Source organism: Osmerus mordax, chromosome 16 (genome assembly GCF_038355195.1).
Source record: "Osmerus mordax isolate fOsmMor3 chromosome 16, fOsmMor3.pri, whole genome shotgun sequence".
In the NCBI taxonomy this organism is placed as follows: Eukaryota; Metazoa; Chordata; class Actinopteri; order Osmeriformes; family Osmeridae; genus Osmerus; species Osmerus mordax.
The window spans coordinates 6,703,884-6,725,511 of record NC_090065.1 but is presented as its reverse complement, the minus strand read 5'-3'; the positions used below and the strand labels follow the sequence as shown (position 1 = coordinate 6,725,511).

The 21,628-nt window shown below is 42.1% G+C and overlaps 2 protein-coding genes across 4 annotated transcripts; both read right to left on the bottom strand.

Annotated features, from left to right (window-relative positions):
* Positions 1–184: 184 nt before the first annotated feature.
* On the bottom strand, positions 185–10,039 carry LOC136959412 (zinc finger protein GLIS1). Its single transcript, XM_067253739.1, has 8 exons — positions 9,098–10,039; positions 6,888–7,049; positions 5,829–5,942; positions 4,864–4,999; positions 3,958–4,123; positions 993–1,114; positions 759–857; positions 185–581 (listed from the first exon to the last, which is right to left on the bottom strand). Exons 1-8 carry the CDS (start codon positions 10,037–10,039, stop codon positions 448–450), a joined length of 1,875 nt encoding a protein of 624 aa, XP_067109840.1. The 3' UTR covers positions 185–447.
* A 5,551-nt stretch (positions 10,040–15,590) lies between these two features.
* On the bottom strand, positions 15,591–21,162 carry ndc1 (NDC1 transmembrane nucleoporin). Of its 3 annotated transcripts, none has more exons than XM_067253271.1 (18): positions 21,052–21,162; positions 20,686–20,806; positions 20,476–20,577; positions 20,181–20,355; positions 19,945–20,071; positions 19,716–19,824; positions 19,570–19,621; positions 19,333–19,465; positions 19,062–19,154; positions 18,851–18,932; positions 18,600–18,764; positions 18,237–18,497; positions 17,769–17,881; positions 17,596–17,646; positions 16,814–16,877; positions 16,551–16,651; positions 16,286–16,446; positions 15,591–16,137 (listed from the first exon to the last, which is right to left on the bottom strand). In XM_067253271.1, the coding sequence occupies exons 1-18, from the start codon at positions 21,085–21,087 to the stop codon at positions 16,074–16,076; spliced, it is 2,010 nt and encodes a 669-aa protein (XP_067109372.1). In that variant the 5' UTR covers positions 21,088–21,162; the 3' UTR covers positions 15,591–16,073. The 3 variants fall into 3 exon arrangements, with proteins under 3 accessions (XP_067109372.1, XP_067109373.1, XP_067109374.1); XM_067253272.1 differs by having other exon boundaries at positions 19,716–19,800; XM_067253273.1 differs by lacking the exon at positions 17,596–17,646.
* Between the last annotated feature and the right edge of the window lie 466 nt (positions 21,163–21,628).

The following is a 21,628-nucleotide window of genomic DNA, read 5'->3' as shown; positions in this document are numbered from 1 at the left end:
AACCAATGATAGGCCTACATTTTAAAAACAAGTTATTTGATTATTGGGAAATGTAAACATGTTCTGCATGATATGACTGTTAAACAGTCAACAAAGAAAAGAAATGTGTACACAATAAAAGAAATGTAAACAAAGACCCCCCCCCCCCCCCCTCACACAGACATGCCACACACAATTCCTGAATCCTTTCAAACACGACGACATTGCTACAGGAGTACAGAAACAGAGAGATAGCGACTATAGACATAGAGGGAGAGACATACACACTGCCTGGCTCTATGAGATGCATCCCTGGATCCTCCCTGCCATTTGGAGTCCTCAGTCCAGTCTCTGGTACTCTCCACATAGTACCCATAGATCCCCATCAAGCAAGGTAAACCTCAGTTCAGGCAGTGTGATCATCCAGATCACAGCAATGTCTGGGTTGGATTCTATAGGCTCCCCTCTTCATGAATCTAAGTAGAGAGAGTATATCTGACTGAGACAGCGGTCAAACCCTCCTGCCTGGTAGAGGTCTGGGCATGGAGAGAAGGCGTGGCCCCCTCCTGTCTGGCCCTGGAGGTCCTGCACCAAGTCAAAGCCTAAAGTAAAGGAGAACATTACATTTTAGTTGCGAGTGAGAGTGCTTGTTTTTGGCTGGTTTGAAGCAAAACACTTGGATGCAAAGTGGGGTTAAAGAAGTCCATTTGTAGTCTAATGGGTCTGGTTAACCCCTGTTAATATAATTTGTCAAGATGTAGAGAATACTGTGGACCAACCTGCAGAGGGCGACACTGAGGGGTGTACAGAATAGGTGCTCTGATCAAAAGCTCCACTGTTCATAGAAGGGACCATCTTCTCCTCCCCGTAACGACAGCCTTGGTAAGACAGAAGGGGAAAGACGAGAGAGATAGGAGAGGAGGGGAGAAGGATGCCATCTGTGTGATACATCAGTTGAGCATGTCAAGACATATGCTAGCACTAGACTCTTACGGTCGACTGAGTAGGAGTACCTGGGGGCTCTGACAGCAGGTCTTGGTGGTGGGGGTAGACTCTATACCTGTCAGGCGTTGGGGGGCAGTCTGCTGGGGTCCTCACAGGGCTCAAACACTCAGGCACATACAGGGGCACCAACCTAAAAAAAAAGGACGAACACCAAATACAAAGTTGCAATGATCCTGGTCATGTATCCCAATAAAACACACTGGATGTTGAGCAGGGCAGGGGGGTTGTACCGGAGACTTCCGTGGAGCAGTATCCATCACTACACAGGAAGAATGTGCTGACTGTGCACACACAACTCTGACTCAACATGGAAACGTGTGACTCAGTGGAGTCCAGTAGAAAAAATGAAGGCAAAGGGAATTGCTCTCCAAGGAGATACGCAACTTAAACAGCCAGTCTGGTATTCCGATTTGAGTTTCTCACCTTCAAAGAGCATGTACTAATAATTTCATGTGGGCTTGTGAGTTCTGTTGGATGCTGTAGTGTATTGGTGCCTGGGGTGCAGATGGCCTTGGTTGCTGCAAGCAGGGTTTTAGTGGGGTTCATAAACAAGCCAGAACTTGTCAGTGATACTGACGTCTACTGGCACAGAGCTCCCCCATTCTCAGATGTGACTAGCTATAAAAAGCAAATGTTTGGAGATTTCTTTACATATCTATCATTTAGGTTCCCAAGCTTGTTTTATTTCCCATTCCCTAAGTGCAAAGACATCACCTTAAATTTCACAGGCAATGTTTTAGATGGGAAAATACAGTAAAAACTCAATTGAATAACTTCTACTTTTTTCCACCAATGCTGATATAATACACAGATGGTTGTGGGTTGGCTAGGGAATAAAACAGTATTTGATTGAGGTTATGTAAACAAGGTGTGCTTTGATATACTAAGACTGTTGAAATAAACATGCATCACTGTGCCATTATGACTGTGAGCTCCAAGAATCCAAACCTTCTCTGAATTCCGCATGGCTGATCCAGAATGATCATCCAGCTCACGTAGATCTGACCTGAACTCAAAGCAATATAATATGTTCCAGCACTTAAAATTCTTGCAATGTTGCAGCCACATTGCTATGATTTTTGAGCAATGTGCTCTGTGGTCTGCAAGCTCATTCTATCCTTTGTGGTCAGGGTGCCCATACTGAGTTGTAAGGGATTTCAGAAAGAAGAGAGTGAACGAGAAAGAGAGAACGAGGAGAGATAGAGCGGAACAACAGAGGATAAAATAGAAGAGAAAAGAAGAGACAAGAAGAGAAGTGAGGAAAAATTGAGAGAAAGAGAGATAGAGAGAGCAGTCTTACGGGAATATCTGTCAGCACAAACTCAGGAAACAGTTACACTGTTCATATTTTTACAACTGACCCCCCCCCCCCCCACCCCACCCCCCACTCAAGACTCAGTGAATCACTAGCTAACCACTGCCAGCTGCCTTCCCACACAGTCGTCAGTAGGAATGAGAGAAATCCTCCATGGCCTGTGTAAAATTAAACTTAGCTATCTAACAAATTCCAAGTTATATTTAACTATAACTACCAATGCAAGTTTATGGCCCTCCTGTCAGACAGTGAGTAGTTTAAGGGGACTAAGGAGTTGTTGATAAAGTGCATGTGTGTGTATGTCTCTTATCTGTATCCAACGTCACTGGGCACGATATTCCATTTCATCATGAAGCTCACTGCACACTCCGATCATGTGGCCAGTCTAATCAGTAATTGATCCATAGGTCTAAGTTGATGACATGATTGCACCACTTTTTTTATGTGCCAATATGCTACTATATTGGATGGTTATCTCAGATTGTATCCCCAGTACCCATGTCCATGTCGATCAAAAGGCTGCAGCCACTCCACTGTGTTGGTATGAAGGAGCCTCTAAGACACATCCCTGTTTTTACCTCTAATGGATCTCCAGGCCTAAAACCAGCCCTGGTACACTTCCCTCCACCACAGATTACACAAACACCGCACATCACAAATACATGCTGACGGACACATTTCAACATGGGCCCCTGAATCCCAGCAGCATTAAATAATTAAAAGGACTTAAAATGCCTAGTTTCAGCCAGAGTAAATACACAGTGGGCTATGAGGTCAGAGCCTAATGCTTGGCGCACTGTAAAGCAAAGATAATTTACTTTCAAATGTTTAATGTCTTACTAAACCGTTTGGGGAAAAACAAGTGCTTGTCTGCTGTTGGCTTTGGCAGGGCATCATATAGGTTCCACAGGGATTCTAGAACATCCTGCGTCTACATACACATATAAATAGGCAGATTGTACACAGATTTAAACTGGTGCTGGTTCATATTTGCATGTGATACAACAGATATCAAGGTAAACAGAGTAACTTAGTCATACCGTATACAATAAAACATGACAGAACCGTGTCTGACCGTTGTTCAGTCTGGTACAGTACAAATTCCCAGCTTATTACATAAAAGTATAAAATCCATAATACATTTCTGTAATTTCTTATCTTCATATACTACTATTTAATGCAGAATGTCTCCAACTGCAAAAAAACTGCAAAAAAGCAGATACTTAATTTAAAGCCACAGTAAGCGGTCTGAAGACCGTTGACCTAAAGTATTAAACTGGGTCTTTTTGAACGTCTCAATAATACTTTTCACTGGGTTAGATAGAATGCTTCACAGTTAACCGTGCATGTAATGTGGCCTATTACCCAATAAGCAGTTTCCCCAAAAAGTCATGCTGCAAACTCTGATGATAAAATTTGTTGTCCCGTTCAAGCAAGCATAAGCACATATCAGTGGCATTTATGTCCAACAAAAAGTCCTGAAGATGAATATATTATTGTTAAATGAAGCAGTTCCTTATGTCCCGCATCTTGTCAGTGCGTGTCAGATTCCTGTTAACTGAGACAAATTATGATTTCTGTAAAAATTAAGAATTCTCGATAGAGCTGGAATAGAAAGCAAACTGTTACCTGTATCTGGTAATACTAGTTGTGCTTACCCCTCTTTGAATTCTCCTTGGGTGTCCATTGACGATGGGTCATGCTGAGGGCTGTTGGCACTAAAGCATCCCTCCAGTCCCTGGAGTCTATAACATGGGTCTAGAGTGAGAGGACCAGGCCCAGAACCAGCTCTCTTATTGGAGATGCTGGACACAGTGTGTAAGCCTGAAAGACAAGCGAGACACATCAAAACAGCAAAAACACTATGCTTTGAAACTTCTAATGCAGCATCACTTGTAATGTAGATTATATTACTATAGTAATTCACTGGAAAGAAGAAATAAAAGCTGATCGGTTTAGATACTGCAAATGGCAATATTGCTGTTCATACGTAACATGGTAGACTGAAGTACACTGGCTGTGGTTGATAAGAACAGAGGCTTCTCTCTGAGGGATCCTTAATGTTAAACACTGGCATGCTTGTTTCTCTTTCAATAAGCAGAGTTCTTTCTATGGAGTAGGAAGGCTTTCCCCCACAGGCCGTTTGGGTATAACTGTGAGTAGTTTGAGGTAATAGGAATAGACAGCTCTCCTGGACGCTCCTGTCAGTCCTCTGCCAGCACAGCCTCAATGCACCTGACAGCTTTTTGAGCTGGGTTCAACCATTCAACATGAATAAAAAAGTCTGGCTGCAAAACCCTCTTGGAGAGTGTGCAGTACTGTCTAAGAGAGAGCCAAAGTGCCCACAAATCAGTGCCTTTTAATTAGACAAGGTATATTCTCGTATTATGAGGCATAAGAGGGAAGAAGTGGGAAAGAGAGAAAGAAGGGAGAAGATTATAACAGTATCAGTGTGAAATGGTAACCGTTTCCAAGCATGAATGGTTTTCAGGATCTGACAGATTGAGATAACACACTCTGGAATATCCATAATTCTGTACACTGCTTCTCTCTAAAGAACACACCTGTGAACTCCTCCAAGCCTGGGAGAGGGGACCTTGAGCCTGCGTTCCCATTAGAATGGTGAAGGGAACTGTGGCGATGCTGTCTGGCCAGACACTCACTCAGAATATTGGACTCTGGTCGGGATGGCACCTGGACCTGCCCGAACACACACTGTGTATGAAGAGTAAATACTAATATGTATCAAAGTGTGCTATCAGTGATGCCACATTCTTTGGTTTCAAGTCACACAGTACATTAAAATACACTGGAAAGGGTTTTTCCCTCATGTTACTCAACAGGGACTGGTTCTCATTTTGACAGAACATCATGAAAGAATACTAAAGTATGTTGCAAGCCAAATAAAATGTTAAAACAAAGAATTTTGAAAAATAATCAATTTCAATTTTCAGAGCTTTCGGAAGATCCCCTGGAGACTACAAAACATTTGGTTTTCTCAAAGGAAATCTCCAAGGGAATGTTTTGTTTAACCCAAAAAATTAGTTTAGTAGAGGTGACACACCTCTTTGAAGAAGCGCAAGCTGCAAGTAGTTGCATTGATGAAGTCCTGTTTGACATTTGAAGGTTTCTTCAAGCATTACAGAGGTTACTTCAGTCCACAGTTTATTAGCGATGTCACAACATACAAACACACATGTTTCTGCTTAAAACACGCCAGGCATAGGAATACCCCATGGGCTTCAGCATTGCTCATGTGCTGAACAACACATACAGCCCCAGATCAAGTAGAACAATAGACCTCCTATTCTGACATCCAAAGAACAAGCAAAAAAATGATGTGCTGAATTTAACGGTTTATTTTCACTGTCATACATACACAACTCTTTTCTTTCCACATGTTTGTCTTCATCCATCCATAGCTTTGTGCTCATGTTAATCTCGCTGTCTCATTCACCTGCATCCCCCTTCTTTTTCATAAATGTATCTGTCTGTCTCGCAGTCTCTGTCTCAGTGTCAGTGTCAGTACCTTGGGTGTACGGTCCTGCAGTGCCTTGGTAGTGTGCGCTTTGACGTGCTTCCTCAGAGAGCTAGGGTCCGTGTAGCGCTTGGTGCACCCTGGGATCTGACACGCATAGGGCTTCTGAATGTCACCAGGACAAGGGCAGGATTATGGGATAGAGTGACAAACAATAACAAATAGAGGAAAAGGAAAGAAAGAAAAACAGGTGTGTGACAGGGGACAGGGTATCACAAAGCTAAATCAGCATATTCCATATACACCAGTTACTTTAGCACACCAATGTATAAAGTTGCAAATCCTTTTATTGTTAATATTTTACACAATGTGCTGTATAGCGGAAGGTGAAGCTAACTGTATACTGTACCTTTCAGCTGGGAAATCAGGGCAAAAGTGGAAAGAGAGGACAATACAAAGAGAGGGCAAGAAAACATGTTTAATATGTCATGACAAAGGATAATAGAATATTCAAGTCAAAATTAAAATTAAAAGAAGAAGATGGTCAGTCTCTAAAAGAGGAGTTTGATTTCAAACATAATACATAAGAATTTACTCAAAATCTTGAATATGAGTTAAAAAAATGTTGCTTTGTAAAATTTCACCAAATGTTGACTCAAGAATTCAAATGTATCAGATGTCGATTGCCAAATCTTTATTTGCTGGTGTAAAACCCACACATGGGCACCAAAATACTCAATGCCACATATCGTAACACCAGTTGAGTGCCTTGCAGTGGCCACATATTATCCCTGGTCATTAAAGTGAAAGGGGATATCTGTTTTCCTGGATTACTCCTAAGGTCCTCTGCTCTGCAGCGGCAGTAAATAAAAGCCCTGTGGTTTCTGGGATGGAGCAGCGAAAACAGAGCAGCACGTTCTAGCTGGATGTTTCAACATGCGTCTGTGTGATATCTTTACTTATTGCATGTCACAAAGTGAATTACAGGAAGGGAATGCAAGAAATAAATTCAGAGAAAGAGTGATTGGGAGAGTTGCGAAACGAAGTGTCAGCACACATATCAAGGGACACACATAGTATGGTGTATGCAGCTTCTAAAAGTGTGCTAACCGTGTCCAAGTGAGTGCGCTGGTGCTTGGCGCGGTCACTTGAGTTGCTGAAGGCCTTGAGACAGCCGGGGTGCTGGCAGACGTAGGGCTTCTCCCCTGTGTGGCTCCGCAGGTGAATCTTCAGGTTTTCCAGACGGGAAAAAGCCTTGGTACAGCCTTCAAACTGTGTAATGCACACACACACACACACACACACACAAACAGATAGACACACACACACACAGATAGACACACGCACACAAACACACACACACGCACAGAGGAGAGAAGTGTTCCAGAAGGCTGTGGTAGGTTTGGTAAAATCATTGCTCTTGGACACGCGCCAGTAAAAGAAAGTAATAACATACTCAGCAGGCAAGACTATTAGATGGCTCACAGACAGATACAGGGCTGTTCCTGATAGTACCTTACTCCACTAAATAGCAACCACATACTGTAAAAACGGAAGATGTTTCACAATATTTCATTTGTCTGAAATGGTATTCAAACAAGTTATATATTGGGCTTGCGTAAACATTTGACCTTTTTCTTTCCTAGATTTACCACGTCATTGGTCTTACCAATGAGTCGATAAATGTCATCCACCCAATTGACTTCAACAACGTTTAGGATCTGTTAGCCTGCAAATCAGGCTGAAGGGTTCCTCATCACAACCTGCAAGCTAACGAAGCCTTCAATCAAAACAGCTACAACAGGAAGAGACGCCTCCTGAGCTTCCAGACATCTTTGTCACTTGACCTTTTGGGTGAACTACACTCAGGTTTGCTGCCTGATACTACTACTGGCTTCAAATAAATATTTTTTTTTACATCAGTCCATGCCTACTACGGTTTTAAAGGCTGAACCATTGCTGCCTGCTAAAATTAAACAGTTTATTATAAGCCCTCAGATTTAATAGTTTTATGTACTTAGTTTCCGTGCCATCACATAATTTATCTCTGTATGCTTGTGCAGTGTAGTGAAAGTGGGATTTTTTGCTATTATTTTCCAGGTCCAACACACTGAATAGGACACTTATTTAAATCTAAAGAGTAAAGATCCTGACAACTACGAGGATACACATGGTTCGGTCTTTCAAGAGCAACTACAAAATACCTACTAAGCACTTGTTTATAATCTGAATAATAGACCTGATTTGGGGTCTGACTTTATGTGGTGGTAAACCAGAAGAATTCATTAAAATACACAGAGTTTATTCATAAGACACATTCGTTTTCCGTCGTTGCAATCGGTATGACTTAATTTGGGGGTTTTGGCTCAACAACTTTTTGAAATTAAATTACCTCTTCCACAGCATGGTTTTATGTAAGTTATTCAAGCGAGGCTAATAAGTCGTTTCTGTGGTGATGCTTTTTAGTGTTTATTTAATCTTATTAATCTGTCAGGTGGCTAAACTCCAAGTTAATATTTACAGGTCGTTCTTAGAATAGGCCCTTTAATGAACTAATTTAATTTCATATGAAATTGGTCCATGGGTGAAAGTTTATTCCAGCACTCCCTATATTAAATATCAATGGGTGACACAACTTGGTGACTGAAGTGTAATCGTTAGAGAGGGAAAAGAAACAATGACTCCGCCTCCACCCTTTATCTCAGAGTCTGGTCTGGCCAAGAACTCAAGGTCACCACAGGACAGATGGTTTCCACCCGACAATAATCACTAAGGATATGTTTTGAATCATGAGTCATTAAATGGATTATTGTACAATATAAAATACAACATGATGCCTTCAGGGTGGATCACAGTATGATTATATTGGTTGAAACAAGTCAGCTAGGAGTGAGTCAGTAAAGTATATATACTGTTTACTGTATATATACATCTGGTCCTGATAGGTTCATGAGGAGATCAATCATCTGACTACATGTAGACCTGTATTAGATATTGATATTCAGACCACTGCTCTTCTAATGTCTTGATCCTTCTGTGCGTATGGTAGTATTCTCCATTTATGGAGCTTGCAGCCTACGGCCAGTTTGTTCCCCTGGCATGCATGAGTAAGGGAAAGCTGTCATCAGACGAGGAAACCATTTGGAAGAACCATCCCTCTTTCATTCAGACACAGCCTCAACATAACAGCCCTGTCTGGACTGTGCCTTGAGGTCAGAATATAATTCCATTGAAGTTAATAGGATTTAAACCTGCCCGCATCATAAATGGATAAGTCATGCCGGACATTAGCAACACGCACTAGAACAAGCAAGACTCACCATGCACCTGTTGGGCTTTTCTCCAGAGTGTACCCTCATATGGATTAGCAGCTTGTAGCGGGCGTTGAACGGCTTATAGCGTCGGACACAACCTGCCCAGAAACAGGCAAACTCCTCCCCTTTACGCTGGTCGATGTGGGCCTTCTCGATATGCCTCACAAGCTCCTCCTGCTGGTTGTAGGCGGCGCCGCAGTCAATCCAGCGGCATGATAGACCCTGTTGGTCATCTATGATGCCCTCCCTGGGGGGCCCTGGGAGCCTATTGGGTTGGAGAGGTGAACAGGTTCTGTTCCTGCAGGGTGTAGTGACAGCAAGACTCTGTTCCTTTTCCAGATTGTGGTTGAACTGGAAAAGCTCCCCTTGTTGGTGGTCAAGTTGAAACAGCTCACCCCCACAGGCTGGGAACTCATCTGCAGGCTCTTGTTTCAGATGGGGCTCAATTGTGTGATACTCCACCGGAAGCTTCTGCTGTTGCTGCAATGGAGCACTTTTGATAAGGGACATCGAGGAGCCAGAGCACAGAAACTCTGATGAGGAAGAGGGAAAATATATGGACGTCGGTGAAGAAGTAGGGGAGAGAGAGGAGGAGGGGGAACAAAAGGAGGGAGAGAAGGAGGAGGAAGTGGAAACCAAGTAAGCAGTTGTGGGCTGGTGGTAGTTCTCAAGTTTGGGGGTTCCCAGTGTTCTGTTGATGTGGGACCCTGCTGCCTTGTAGGACGAGTAGAGGATGGTGGTGAGGTCCAGTCCTAAGGAGGTTAGAGATAGGGAAGCCCTGGGGACACAGCACATACCCAGGCTCCCTGGATGAACTGACGGCACCGGGGGACAGAATCCTCCTGGAGACACTAGAGCCGGGGAGAGGTCCTCTGTGTCCTCAAACCCACTGCCAAAGCCTGGCAGCGTGAGCTGGCTATCTCGGGAACCCAGGTCCGGAGGACCCATGTTAGTCCTCTCCCTGTCCTACAGGGATGGAAGAAACAACAGGTAGCCATATTCATCTGAGAAACATTGGTTTCAGTTGTCTGATAACAGTCTCATTCACCTTCAGAGTGGACATGCACCTATGGTATACAGGGATGAATAACATATATTATAACTAACTATAACTTTGAACTTTTCCTATTCGAAACCAAATTCCTCTCCACCAGTATGACCTGTCTTCAATGCAGAGTTGATGGGAGTGGAAACGGTGCAACACAGCACAACATTCCCTCCTTTACGGACCCCTGCTTTCTTTCATCCACAGCTGTTTGCTGCAAATGTACCAAGGTGACCATTTCAAAAGGTGGGGCCAAAAGTTTTACGCAAACAAACAGGACAGTGAAAACCCTTGTCAACAGCCATCCATCAGAATGGGTTTGAGTTTGGCTCTCTGTGCTTAGTGTATATTTGGTTTTCTTTGAGGGCCAGTGGTTGACGGGGTCGGTTCATTATAAGAAGCCGTTGAGGCCACCCTGACTCCGGACAGGGGAACAGGCAGACATTTGTGCCACGGCATATTGCCTGGAACCTCCTCCAGATGAGACTGCTGGACCCAGTCTGGAGAGGAGAGGGTAATGGACCAGATCACTAACTACCCTCCACCGAGCCTACAGTAACAGAGATGAGGCTGGGAAAGCGAGGTCTCTGAGAGGTCTTCGTCACTTACACAGTAGCTCTACTGTGCATTGGGCCAAGTTGGGGGTAAGGCATTGATGCTGTGTGTTCTGTGTCGCTTTTATGTTCATCAATTATTTTATGAAGGTCAGGAACCTTCCATGGCTGTGACTCTGTAGCTAAACAGTAAAACGCTGGTATGCCTATACACCCAACCCAAGCGGATAATAGCACAACATCAACATTAGGAGAGTATAGAGGCACTACGTTTAAGGTTATTCCCATCATTTCCTGGTATGCTCTGGTTTACACTTTTATGATTCTTCCAGTAAATCGCTGAAGTTCCCCACACCAGAATCATGTATTGGGGCCATCCAGGGGAAATGTGGTTAAGATCCTAATTAGAGAGGCCGCTGAGCACCAAATGTGTCTACAAGCACAGAGCAACACTCATGGTAATGTTGTGGTGTACAAGGACGGACTCAGCATGTGCGATGAGTAACCATGTAAAAACAGGAGTTCAGGTTGCTGGAACAGATGCATTGGCTTTAGTTCACTAAACTGTTACTGTCTACTGGAATGCAGATGAATCACAACTAAACAGTAGGTTCTATGATTTAATGGTCAAATACATTTTATTGGGACTAGGAATGGGAAAAAATGCTTTTTTGGTCTGTTTTTTAAAAGACAGCTCTGGTTCAAATCTAGAAAGAAGAGATAGAATCTGTGTTCCATGAAGTCCCTATTTGGACAGCAGACTTCATGTGATGTAAGATGTATATAAAAAAAGAAGAAGCTAAACACAGCTGTGGCAGTTCAGGACTATCAAAATGTATACCAAATGTGTACTCCTTCAATCTGTCCCCTTTTTTGCATTCCTGTCAAATGTGTGTTCAACTGCAACACAACTACGAGAAAAAAAGCTACAAAAAGAAGTGATGAGAATACCCAAACCATTCCAGATCCAATAAGCATAAAATCACTGCCAAATGCTAGATTGGGCAACTTAAATGTATAATCTACTCGCATAATTCAGGTTTACTGTGTTTCGGAACAAGAACATATTCTCAGTATATCTGAAATTTTGTAAAGCTAGTAGCATGTTAGTAAGTTGTAAATAAAAGCGTACTCTATCTTTTTGATTGACATACAACTCTTTATTCTACAACAAAGGTTTTGCATAACAGTGAAATAAGTATGTGTATCCAAGTCTGCATGAAAATGATCTAATTGGCAGTCAAACAAACTGATTTATAAACAATCAAGTTTTGAAAGAACATACTGGTAAATGTGTGCCATATTTATACTCCATACTGAAGCTAATGTACTCTGCCGCTGTAACACCAAAGCTAAATGTTTATAAATCTGACATAACTTTGCCATTACTGAGCCAATAAGTGTGTTTCAGTGCTGAGTTGGAAGTCATTCATGGCCACATCAAGTGTGTCATTAATCCGCATCAGGAACTGTTTGACATGGTTTACTTGGGACAGTCAGTCACTGAATGAGCACACTCCACTGTATGAGACATACAGTGCTGTGCTTACACATATATCTGACCACAGACAAACATATGCATGCATGCACACAAACACACATCAGCCAACTGTCAGACACGGTTAGGTGTTTGGCTCAGAGCTGCTAATCAGAAGTCTGACTTCATTCACAACGAGCTGTTCAGGAAACCTCAGAGGGCAGGCCAGTTCCAGGCCAGACCCAAATGTCACAGTAGAAAGGGATTACACAGCAACAACAACAGATAAATGGACACCTCCTCTGTCCATACAGACCTGGTCTGCTGTGTCCTTCTAAACTCGACACAGGCTCAATCCATAGTCTCGACACCTCTATCCAAACTTCACTACACTGGCAGACCCCAACATTTACAAGCAGGTGCAAATCTGTGTGAAATGTCGACTGTGTACAGATGGCAGGAAATTCCAGTGAAATGACAGTGAATAGAGCCAAACCACAAGACGTAGAGACCAGAGGAACAGACACACAAGGCCTGCATGGACCTATAGACTCTTCATTGGGTGCCCCTTCTGCTTGCCAAGGCCTTGAAATAAGAGATGCGTTGTATGATTGTCTGTAAAAACCGATCCCAAGGTTATTTGTGTCCAACGTGTATCTGAGGGTTCTGATACAACTCTCCAGATAGATGTTTTGGTTCTGTGACAGTACAAGGTACAGAAAAATGAAAGCCTAAAAGGTCGGAGTATTTGAGTCCAGTTCTAATTCTATTCTGTTTCAAAGCCACAAGGTAACCGCTAGGCAAGCTCTTGTTCTAAAGCAATGACATTCAGTTCATAAGGCTATGTTCGAAATGAGCCATGTACTTGACAAGTTACGGCTGTGTTGCTAACACTGCACAATGTTTAATGGGTAAATATTTGGGTGGTGGCAACATCTTGACAATATATGACATCTTCTACTAGGAATCAATTGAACTCCACAGCCCACTCACATTCACTCTCATTTGAGGCAACAGTACTGGTAATATTATACCCACTGAGCCCAGTCATACACCGGAGCATATTTCAATTCAACATGATGTCATAGGAGTGCTATGGTTTAAAAAGGCATTGGATAACAATCTGGATTTGTGATCTGGAGGAGTGATCAGCTGGTTTTATAGAATCTTATACATGATGGGAGGTAGGGACAGAGGGAGAGATAGATGACCCTCTTAAGAATCGGGAAAATAGATTACAAAGTTATTTATAGGTAACAGAATATATCAAGTCCAATAATGATTAAAGATAGAATACTTTAAGTGAAATTTAACTACAAAGTATGATTCTAGTTTTACAGCATGTGGGTTTGCTCTCACAGTTCCCTTCCCAAGGGTCCTACACTCCACCCCACTGAGTTGTAGGCTACTTTCTAGGACTTACTGCTAACTCATATTGCAATCCATAAAGCATATCAATGCCGCTATGTAATGGTCTGGCTTTTCAATGTTCATAAATAAAACTTTGAAATGTAAATTAGTTTTACCCTGAGAAAAATATGAAACATAAGAGTTGAATATACCATACATCTTCATCTATTCAGCAAAAACACATTCATCTTGACTTCAACTTCTTAGCGTTGTTGTTTTTTGTGATTGCATGTTAGTGTTAGATGGCTTCCAGTGAAAATATTAGTACTTTTCTGCATTGGCTCTCTTCACTGAGCATGGTTTACTTTTCTATGTGTGTGTCCCAACATTTGCAGAAATGTGCCATTTAGTTTGATGTCAATTGATGGGTGTTTATCATGTTTTCAGAAAAAAATTCAGACATCTCAAAAACTGTATTAAATGTTACACATAACTGACTTGACAATGATAATTTCTGTCATCAAATGCAGTCATCTTTTCAACTAGTCAAATCTTACAAACGAAGCAAAAACCTAAGACTTGCCTTTGTACTCATTAATCTAATAGTAAACATGAATATTCAACATTCTATTTTCGGGGGTATCCAGAAAAGACCATGTTCCTGCACCATTATGATTAAGAATTACACTGTATGGCACATTTGATTTGTGATCCTTTTCATTAATGATTTTGTGAGTTGTTAAAAAAACGACATCTGTTTTAGATTGTGTTTTGAATTTCGGCACTGATCATTTGTTTTAATTACACTTACAAGAGACAAAGCACAGTTGTGTCACCCCAGGGTGTTGCAAAATAACCATATTCTAGCCAACATAAATATTTTGGAGTCTACTACCTAACATAGGCCTACTCTTTTAGTAGGCTTGTCCAACATGTAATGTACAATTAAGGGAAAATATGTAAAAAGCCTGCTGCACCACATGGAAACACATTTTTCAAAAGACAGATGATCCGCTGAGAATGAAAAAAAAGATAAAGAAAATACTCATTGCATTACTGGTTCAGTCAAAATACGTGTTTTTCAGATGTAGACTTTACAATGGTACTGATCGAAATCATAAAAATACAACGCAAGACTCAGTTGTTTACTGTTTTAAGAAATCTGAGGGCAGAAATGACTCATTCTCTCACAGAAAAATATCAAAATTGTACGTTGTGTACCCCGTTTTATTTCAAGAGAAAAACAAGTAATCGTTCTACTCTGAAGAGCAATAAGCTCGCCATCTTTCCACCCCCTGCATAGCTGTGTCATTCCAATTGTATTACATAAATCAGGGTTGCAGAGATGGAATGAAGAGAAAACTCTTCAGAGATCTACAGACAAGCCTTTGACGTTCCATTAGGCTTAGAATTTACACTTTACATTTAAACTGGTTGTTTCAAAACAATATTCGTTACTAAGACAAGACTGCAGTGAAACAACTAATAAGCAGTCAACTCAAGTGATTTAAAGCATCAAGTCTTAAGGTCCATTACTAACGTTGTGCATTTCAGTTCAGATCATTGTCTATCGACTGGCATGAAACAAATTAATAGTTACAGATTCTTGCTTGGGCTTGGTATTGGAATGATTAAGATAAATCAATTTATTCACAATAGTTTACGGTGCATGTACTCACCTTAGACCACTACTCAACTCCGTGTCGAAAAGTTGTATCCTGTACTCATGTCGATGCATGCGTGGGATACGTTGTAGCCTACATCACTACTAGGAAATTAAATTAGTTGCTTATTCGGTCGTGTCTTGAGCAGAACGTGAACACAAGTTTTTCAAGACGTTCACTAAGTTCTAGCACTCCATTTCAACTGACGTGTGCCACTGTTGAAGTCGTGTATTTTGTCCATCTCTCGGAAAACTCACATGGTCAACGCTGAGAGAAATCCTCAGGTACGTGTAGTAGTTTTGGCAATAGTACTCGGATCAGTTTGCGAGGCAGCGACCTCTGCTGCCTTTATTATCTCCATGCTGACCAATGCTGTGGATTTAGTGTTCTAGCAAAAGACAAATGTATTTATTGAAAATATTTTATTCTTTATCTTGTTCACATTCCAAATTTGATTTCACTGAACAAAAAAATCTCACTCGACTCATTCACGTCAACTGTTGTACATGTATGACAGCAATGTATGCACTTTCAACATCCGCATAATATTTTATATTACAGCATATTAACAAAAACAGACAAATATGGGGTATACCTCCTTTGTAAATTGTTGACTATTTTCAGAGTGAAAAAATGCTAATCTCTCTACCCAATCTCTGCATTAGTTGAATACAAAAAGGACATGGGTTTAAGAATGTAACCAAAAGCAACTGTACATGATTTTAAATACAAAGCCCTTATTTATTCATTGTTTTTATATAGGTATTAAAACAAAATCAACTTTTCACCAGTCTAACAAATAGAACAATCATAAAATGGAGGGCCGGCACATTGCATAACCAACACAACAAACTTCATAGAAGTCCAAGGGGAACAGCATCCACAGCATACTTTATTCTTTGTACTCCAGGAAATGCTGCAGTCTCTTCCGATGCTCTGCAGACAACTGTACAGCACTGAAGACAAAAACAAATTAAGAAATCATATCTCATTCACACTGCAGGTTAAACTGAAATACAAGCATCCAACATATAGAAACACTTGGGATTATATTCAAACAAGTCCAGGACAGCCATTTTGTCCATAGAAGAAAGGCAGCCTTACTTAAGGTGTTCCCTGAAAGTGGTGGTTATCCTGTAGATGGCAGTCTTGAGGGTGGCCCTGAGAGCAAAGCGTAAGGTTTTATAGCTTGAGTCTCCTATGCTGCAGGTGGACCTGGCTGCCTTACTGGATGCATGGGGCAGCTTAAAGTGCCTGTCCACCGCCTGGAGAGAAGTGAAGCAAAGTCTATAATACTGGCATAGAGCTCAATGTGACATGAACAACTTCGAACACAAGCTTTCAGAGTTAGTAAACCCCAGCAGCTTACCTCTTGTAAGAGCAGCATGCTGCTCAGAATGCTGGGTAGGGAAGTCTGCACCACTCCAAACCTGTCCTCCGAGTACGAGGCTACCACCAAGTGAGACAGGCCTGGAAGAGAAGGATGAGGGAAAGAAACAGAATAGCAGTTGCCACTCAATAAGACACAGGTTCATCTTTCCAACAAGCACATTTATGAATGATCCCACCATCGTTGATGGACAACGTGGAAATGTTATCAGCATGCACTGAATACACATGATATCAACAGACCTTCTAGTGCCCAAATGTGTGATTGGCTGTCAGCGAAGAGGGCTTGACTAGTGGCCTCTGGGAGCTGCAGGGGAGATAGAGGGTGCACAAACAAGCCAGTCATCCCTCAACCTCATTTATCCATCAGGAGAGACTTTCATAACAAGCCTGAGTTACTTCAAGGTAGGATTTCATCTTAAGTGTGTTAGAACTCAAATACGTAACTCAGGCAGGCCTACCAATCAATGTTTTTTATTTTGTACCAGCATTTCTCTACAGCAGGCAATGAGTGTAATCAGATGGACAGGAATCCTTGGATGCACAGGAAACTGGTAATACGTGACAGGGATGTAAACCATGCACTACATCTACAAGGGTGGCATGCACTACATACACAAAGACAATGTTAGAATGAGTCTAGTCCTACTGAGAGAACACTACCAAGTTTGTCATGCTGGTTTACTACAAGAACAAGTGACTGGTACAGCGTTACTGGAGCTTATTCATCCAACAAGCAAAAGACCTCCATCTCAAACCATCCTAGGCAATATGTTTGGTAAATCTAAAAGGTTCGTGTTCTATAAATTGGTAGTCTGAGATCTATGGTTAATAGCAGAGATTCCTTTGAGGAAGAATCATGACCTCATTAGTAACCACATCAGACAGCTACTAAGTCGATGCTTTACTACATATGTAAACTAATCACCAACTCAAAGTCGATTTTCTGTGAGTTATTAAAGTCAATTAAATGAGCATGCAGTGAGCCACTCCCGGTCGGACGATGCATGCACACACAATCTTACCTTGTTCAACAAATACATAATCAACCCACGTCTTGCCAAGAAATTTGTAACCTGAATGGGACAATTGAGTTTAAAACATGAAGCTTTGTCTATTTTCTGATTTTTTTCCCCCCAAGGAATGAATGTTAGATCATCATCCATCATGTAGCTGGAGTGTGATAAGTGGACAGTACCTGGTCCTTCCTGTTCTGGAGGAACTGGGCCAGGAAGCTGGGCTTCTTCTCAGTCTGTGTGGGGCTGGGGGCTGGAGCCGGGGATGCGGGAGGACTGTCGTGTGTCTGGGAGTCTGGGTACAGTCATACATCAAGATGAGCAAAACAAACATGACCCTAATACACAACCATCTAATACAAAATGAATACACAATTATGTAACAGTAGAAAGCAAAGGCTTCCGTTACCAGGTATTCATTAAAAGACTAATGTTTGTCTGCAGCATCATACATGAGCAAAAAGCAGCTGGATACATGCTCACACCTGTAACTGCCAGGGCAGGCTTATTTGGGCCACCACTGTTATAATCTCGGTCCAGAGCGTGCTGCAGCATACTGCCATAACCACAAAGGCCATCGGCTACACTGCAGCTCCAGCCCAGGACCTCCACACAGCATCAGTCATGTCCAAGAAGCCCTGCAGACATACCCGTGGAGGCAGACCAGAGCTTGGGACACCTCCTCACGATGTGGGGGCTCTGGACCGTCCCAAACCAGGGGGATGAAGGCACCCTGGAGGCTGCCAGGTGCCGCAGTGCAGGGGAGGAGAAGGGACTGTCCAGGTCAGGGGTGAACGGGGCGGTAAGAGGTCCCCGCAGACGCCCCATGGAGGAGCCCATGAAGACAGAGCCGGGGGTTCGGATGAGAGCGTTGGAACGAGGGGTCTTCAAATCTTCTGTACCCGACGTCACTAGGTTTTGTTTTTTTTATTGAAAGAATAGCCATGCCTGTAAGTTCATCGTTCTATCATTCAGATATCTCATACATCAGTTATGTCTGTATTGGCCTGTACCGGAGCTTTCTGATGAGGTGGACTTGGTGGAGCTGCCACTTGACTGCGTCTTGGCCCTGCCATTGGTGGCTACAGTCTCATGATGGGCAACCAGCCTCTGGGTCAGGTCAGCCAGCAGAGAGAGACACTCTTTACTGAGGGCATTCCAGTTATGAGGATGGCCACCTAGGACAGTCACACAACCATGGTAGTCAAATGGGGGGTATTTATTAGCAATCCATCAGGATTTTGAGCAAGGTAAGTGGACAGACCTGGCTGGCTGAGACTGAAGACCTCTGAACGTCGTGAAGGTGAGTGTTGGGACAAAAGTGCCAAGTCCTGCAGAGCTAAAAACTGGAAAAGACAACAGACATTCAAAACAGAAACTGACAGCAGACAAACACATCATACACATATAGAATAAGATCATAGTAACGTCAATGGAACTTAATTTTGCACTGAACAAAGTAAAATTGTGGTTACCTTTAATATCATCGGTTGCTTGCCGATGATGACTTTAGGTAGGCACTGATTTACCTCCTCAGCAAAGGTTGACTGTACTGGAAAGCTGTACACCTGTGAGTCAATTAAGACACTTATAACCAAAAGCATATTGAGGAAGATGTTCACAATATGAAAAGCGGTGTCCTTTACTGTTGCATTTACCAACGGAAAGTAAAGATGCAGGAAACAAACTAACACCAGAACAGAAAGTAAGTCTTCGGAAATATGAGACGGGCAGACTAGTAGCTACCTCTGTGATGAAGATCCTGAAGAGCAGCACTGTGATGTACCAGGTGAAGAGGAGGAAGGTGCCGCTGATCCACAGGTGGTACAGCAGAGAGAGGTCCAGGAGACCAGCCACTGTATCCAGAGAGTGGACAGAGCTGGGAGCAGAGACAAAATAATGTGCAGCAGATTCAAAATAAAATGAATACAGATTTTGTTGATGTCATTGTAATCTGGCGTGTAATAACATACAAGAACTGACCTGTTTATTTGAAGATCCAGTGTTTTACAGATCCATGCTTTTGGGGCATATCCTGTCATATAGTGACAAGAACACAACTTAACCATTGATTCAATTATCCACAAAAAAAAAAAAAATATTCCCAGAGAGAAGCAAAGAACACTTACCCAAAAAGAAATAGAGGGCAATGAAGTTCCGGACTGAGTAAAGGGCCTGAGTGGCACTGCACTTTATTATTGAAGGTAGTGTTCCCTTAAAGCAGAGATATTTGTATTGCTGGAAAATATAAATAAAACATGAGAAAAATATTCATGGCCAGTGCCGTCCAAACAAAATGATTAAATCAATGGCTGTTATGCAACCATGTATATGACACAGTTGACAGAGGGGGATTACCTGAACAGTGTGGAAAGATACGTAGTTCATGTTATGGACCACACCCACAAGGCTATGACTGTATCCAATGAAGGTGCCAGCAAGAAGCAGGAAGAGGTGGTACTCATTCAGGCACATCTGAGAGGACCTACCAAAACCAGAGAGACCAAATCATAGAAATATTGATTTAGACTTTGTGTTCACACTGATTGTGAACACAAAGGATAATGTGGGTTCCATTGTTTTCGATAACTTACCCTTCTCCCTGTGTGCAAGGGTATCCCAATGTCCGGTATCTCCCCCCAATGGTGACAGCACAGCACCAAGACACTATTATTCCCAATATACAGTGGACCAGGGAGTGTACAAACTGCCGAGGATGGAGCAGCTGGCCCAACAAGGCAATCTTGGAGCAGGCAATAGATGGGACAACTGGTAGAGAGTAAAAGTACACAAGCTCTAATACCATGTCAATTTAAAAAGTAGGCCTCGTAGCAGGGCCTCTCAAATCCACTCTTCTGTGTTTTACAGTTTCTCTAGGCTGTCACTCACCCGTGTAATATTCCAGGTTGAAGAAGCCAACAACCAGGATCACACCACACAGCAGAATGAAGGAGAAGATAGCACTTGTACTAGTCAATAGGTCCAGGCAATCTGGAGATCAAATAAAAATGTTTGTCATTAGAATGCACTGTGAGCATTGTGTAAACTATGCATGTCTATCAGTTCGGTGTGCATGAGTGAGTTGTTCTGGTTACTTACCTGATATCCACTGAATAGGGTGGAGTAGGCTGAATCTGCTCAGAACCACAAATACAGTTGTGGTTGGTGGCAGCAGCACCACAGCCCAGGCTACACTGGCCGCTGCTCTCCAATATATAACCTGCAACCATACACTTTTAATACTTCATCAGTACATGTGATCGTCAATTAAGTGTTTTCGACAGTATGTCTAGATAGCTAGTAGTAAAAAGTCAAATTCAAATTAGCCACCGCCAAAGTTAGCTAGCTAGTGTTAGCTACGGTCAGCTGGTAGCTCAACATTTTCAGCTCAGCAGTTTGCTAAATACCTCGTTAGCTTGCAATACCACTTAATGTGTGGTTTTATTTACGACCAGTTGAACTTACCTTACGCACAAACCAGCTTTGGTCAACAGAAAACATGGTGTTAGGATAAAGGCGAACCTAAACAAGTTCCATTCTCCTGCTCGCAGGACACTTTCCCATAACGCGCGCCACATGCACTCAAGGACCCCGTCAGACCCCGATTTTAGGTTTGCCCCTCATATTGCCTGGATTCTAGTGAAACTTCTTGGAAACCTGGTCCTAAAACTCAGTCACAGTCGGTACACGACTAAACGAAAGTATGTAATTTCTATAAAAATTGATGTTATTAGATATGTTAATTCAACAAATTTGTTATTTGTATAAAAAAAGGTCCACGAAACAATTAACTATTTATTTAGCTGATCTTTATGCTAATAAAAAACAGAGTCCTACACTGAAACACAAAAAATACATTTACAAAACGGTAATCTGCAGTAATAGTTTCAGTGGACTGACATTTCTATGGCATAAATCAATATTCAGTTAATTTCGTTGTTCGTTCGTCAGTCATTTTAATCCCTATTGGTCGTGTTTTACAACAAATTAGATTAACTATAGGCCTACTATAGATTACTGTAACCTGTTAATCATTTAAACA

Coding starts and splice junctions, on each gene's coding strand:
- LOC136959412 (XM_067253739.1), bottom strand. CDS start 10,039: ATGGGTCCTCCGGACCTGGGTTCCCGAGATAGCCAGCTCACGCTGCCA. Junction 7,050..9,097: donor AAAAGCCCAACAGGTGCATG/GTGAGTCTTGCT, acceptor TGCATTACACAG/TTTGAAGGCTGTACCAAGGC. Junction 4,124..4,863: donor AGGCTTGGAGGAGTTCACAG/GTGTGTTCTTTA, acceptor CTTGTCTTTCAG/GCTTACACACTGTGTCCAGC.
- ndc1 (XM_067253271.1), bottom strand. CDS start 21,087: ATGTTTTCTGTTGACCAAAGCTGGTTTGTGCGTAAG. Junction 20,578..20,685: donor CCCTATTCAGTGGATATCAG/GTAAGTAACCAG, acceptor TTTGATCTCCAG/ATTGCCTGGACCTATTGACT. Junction 20,072..20,180: donor CCTTGCACACAGGGAGAAGG/GTAAGTTATCGA, acceptor TGGTTTTGGTAG/GTCCTCTCAGATGTGCCTGA.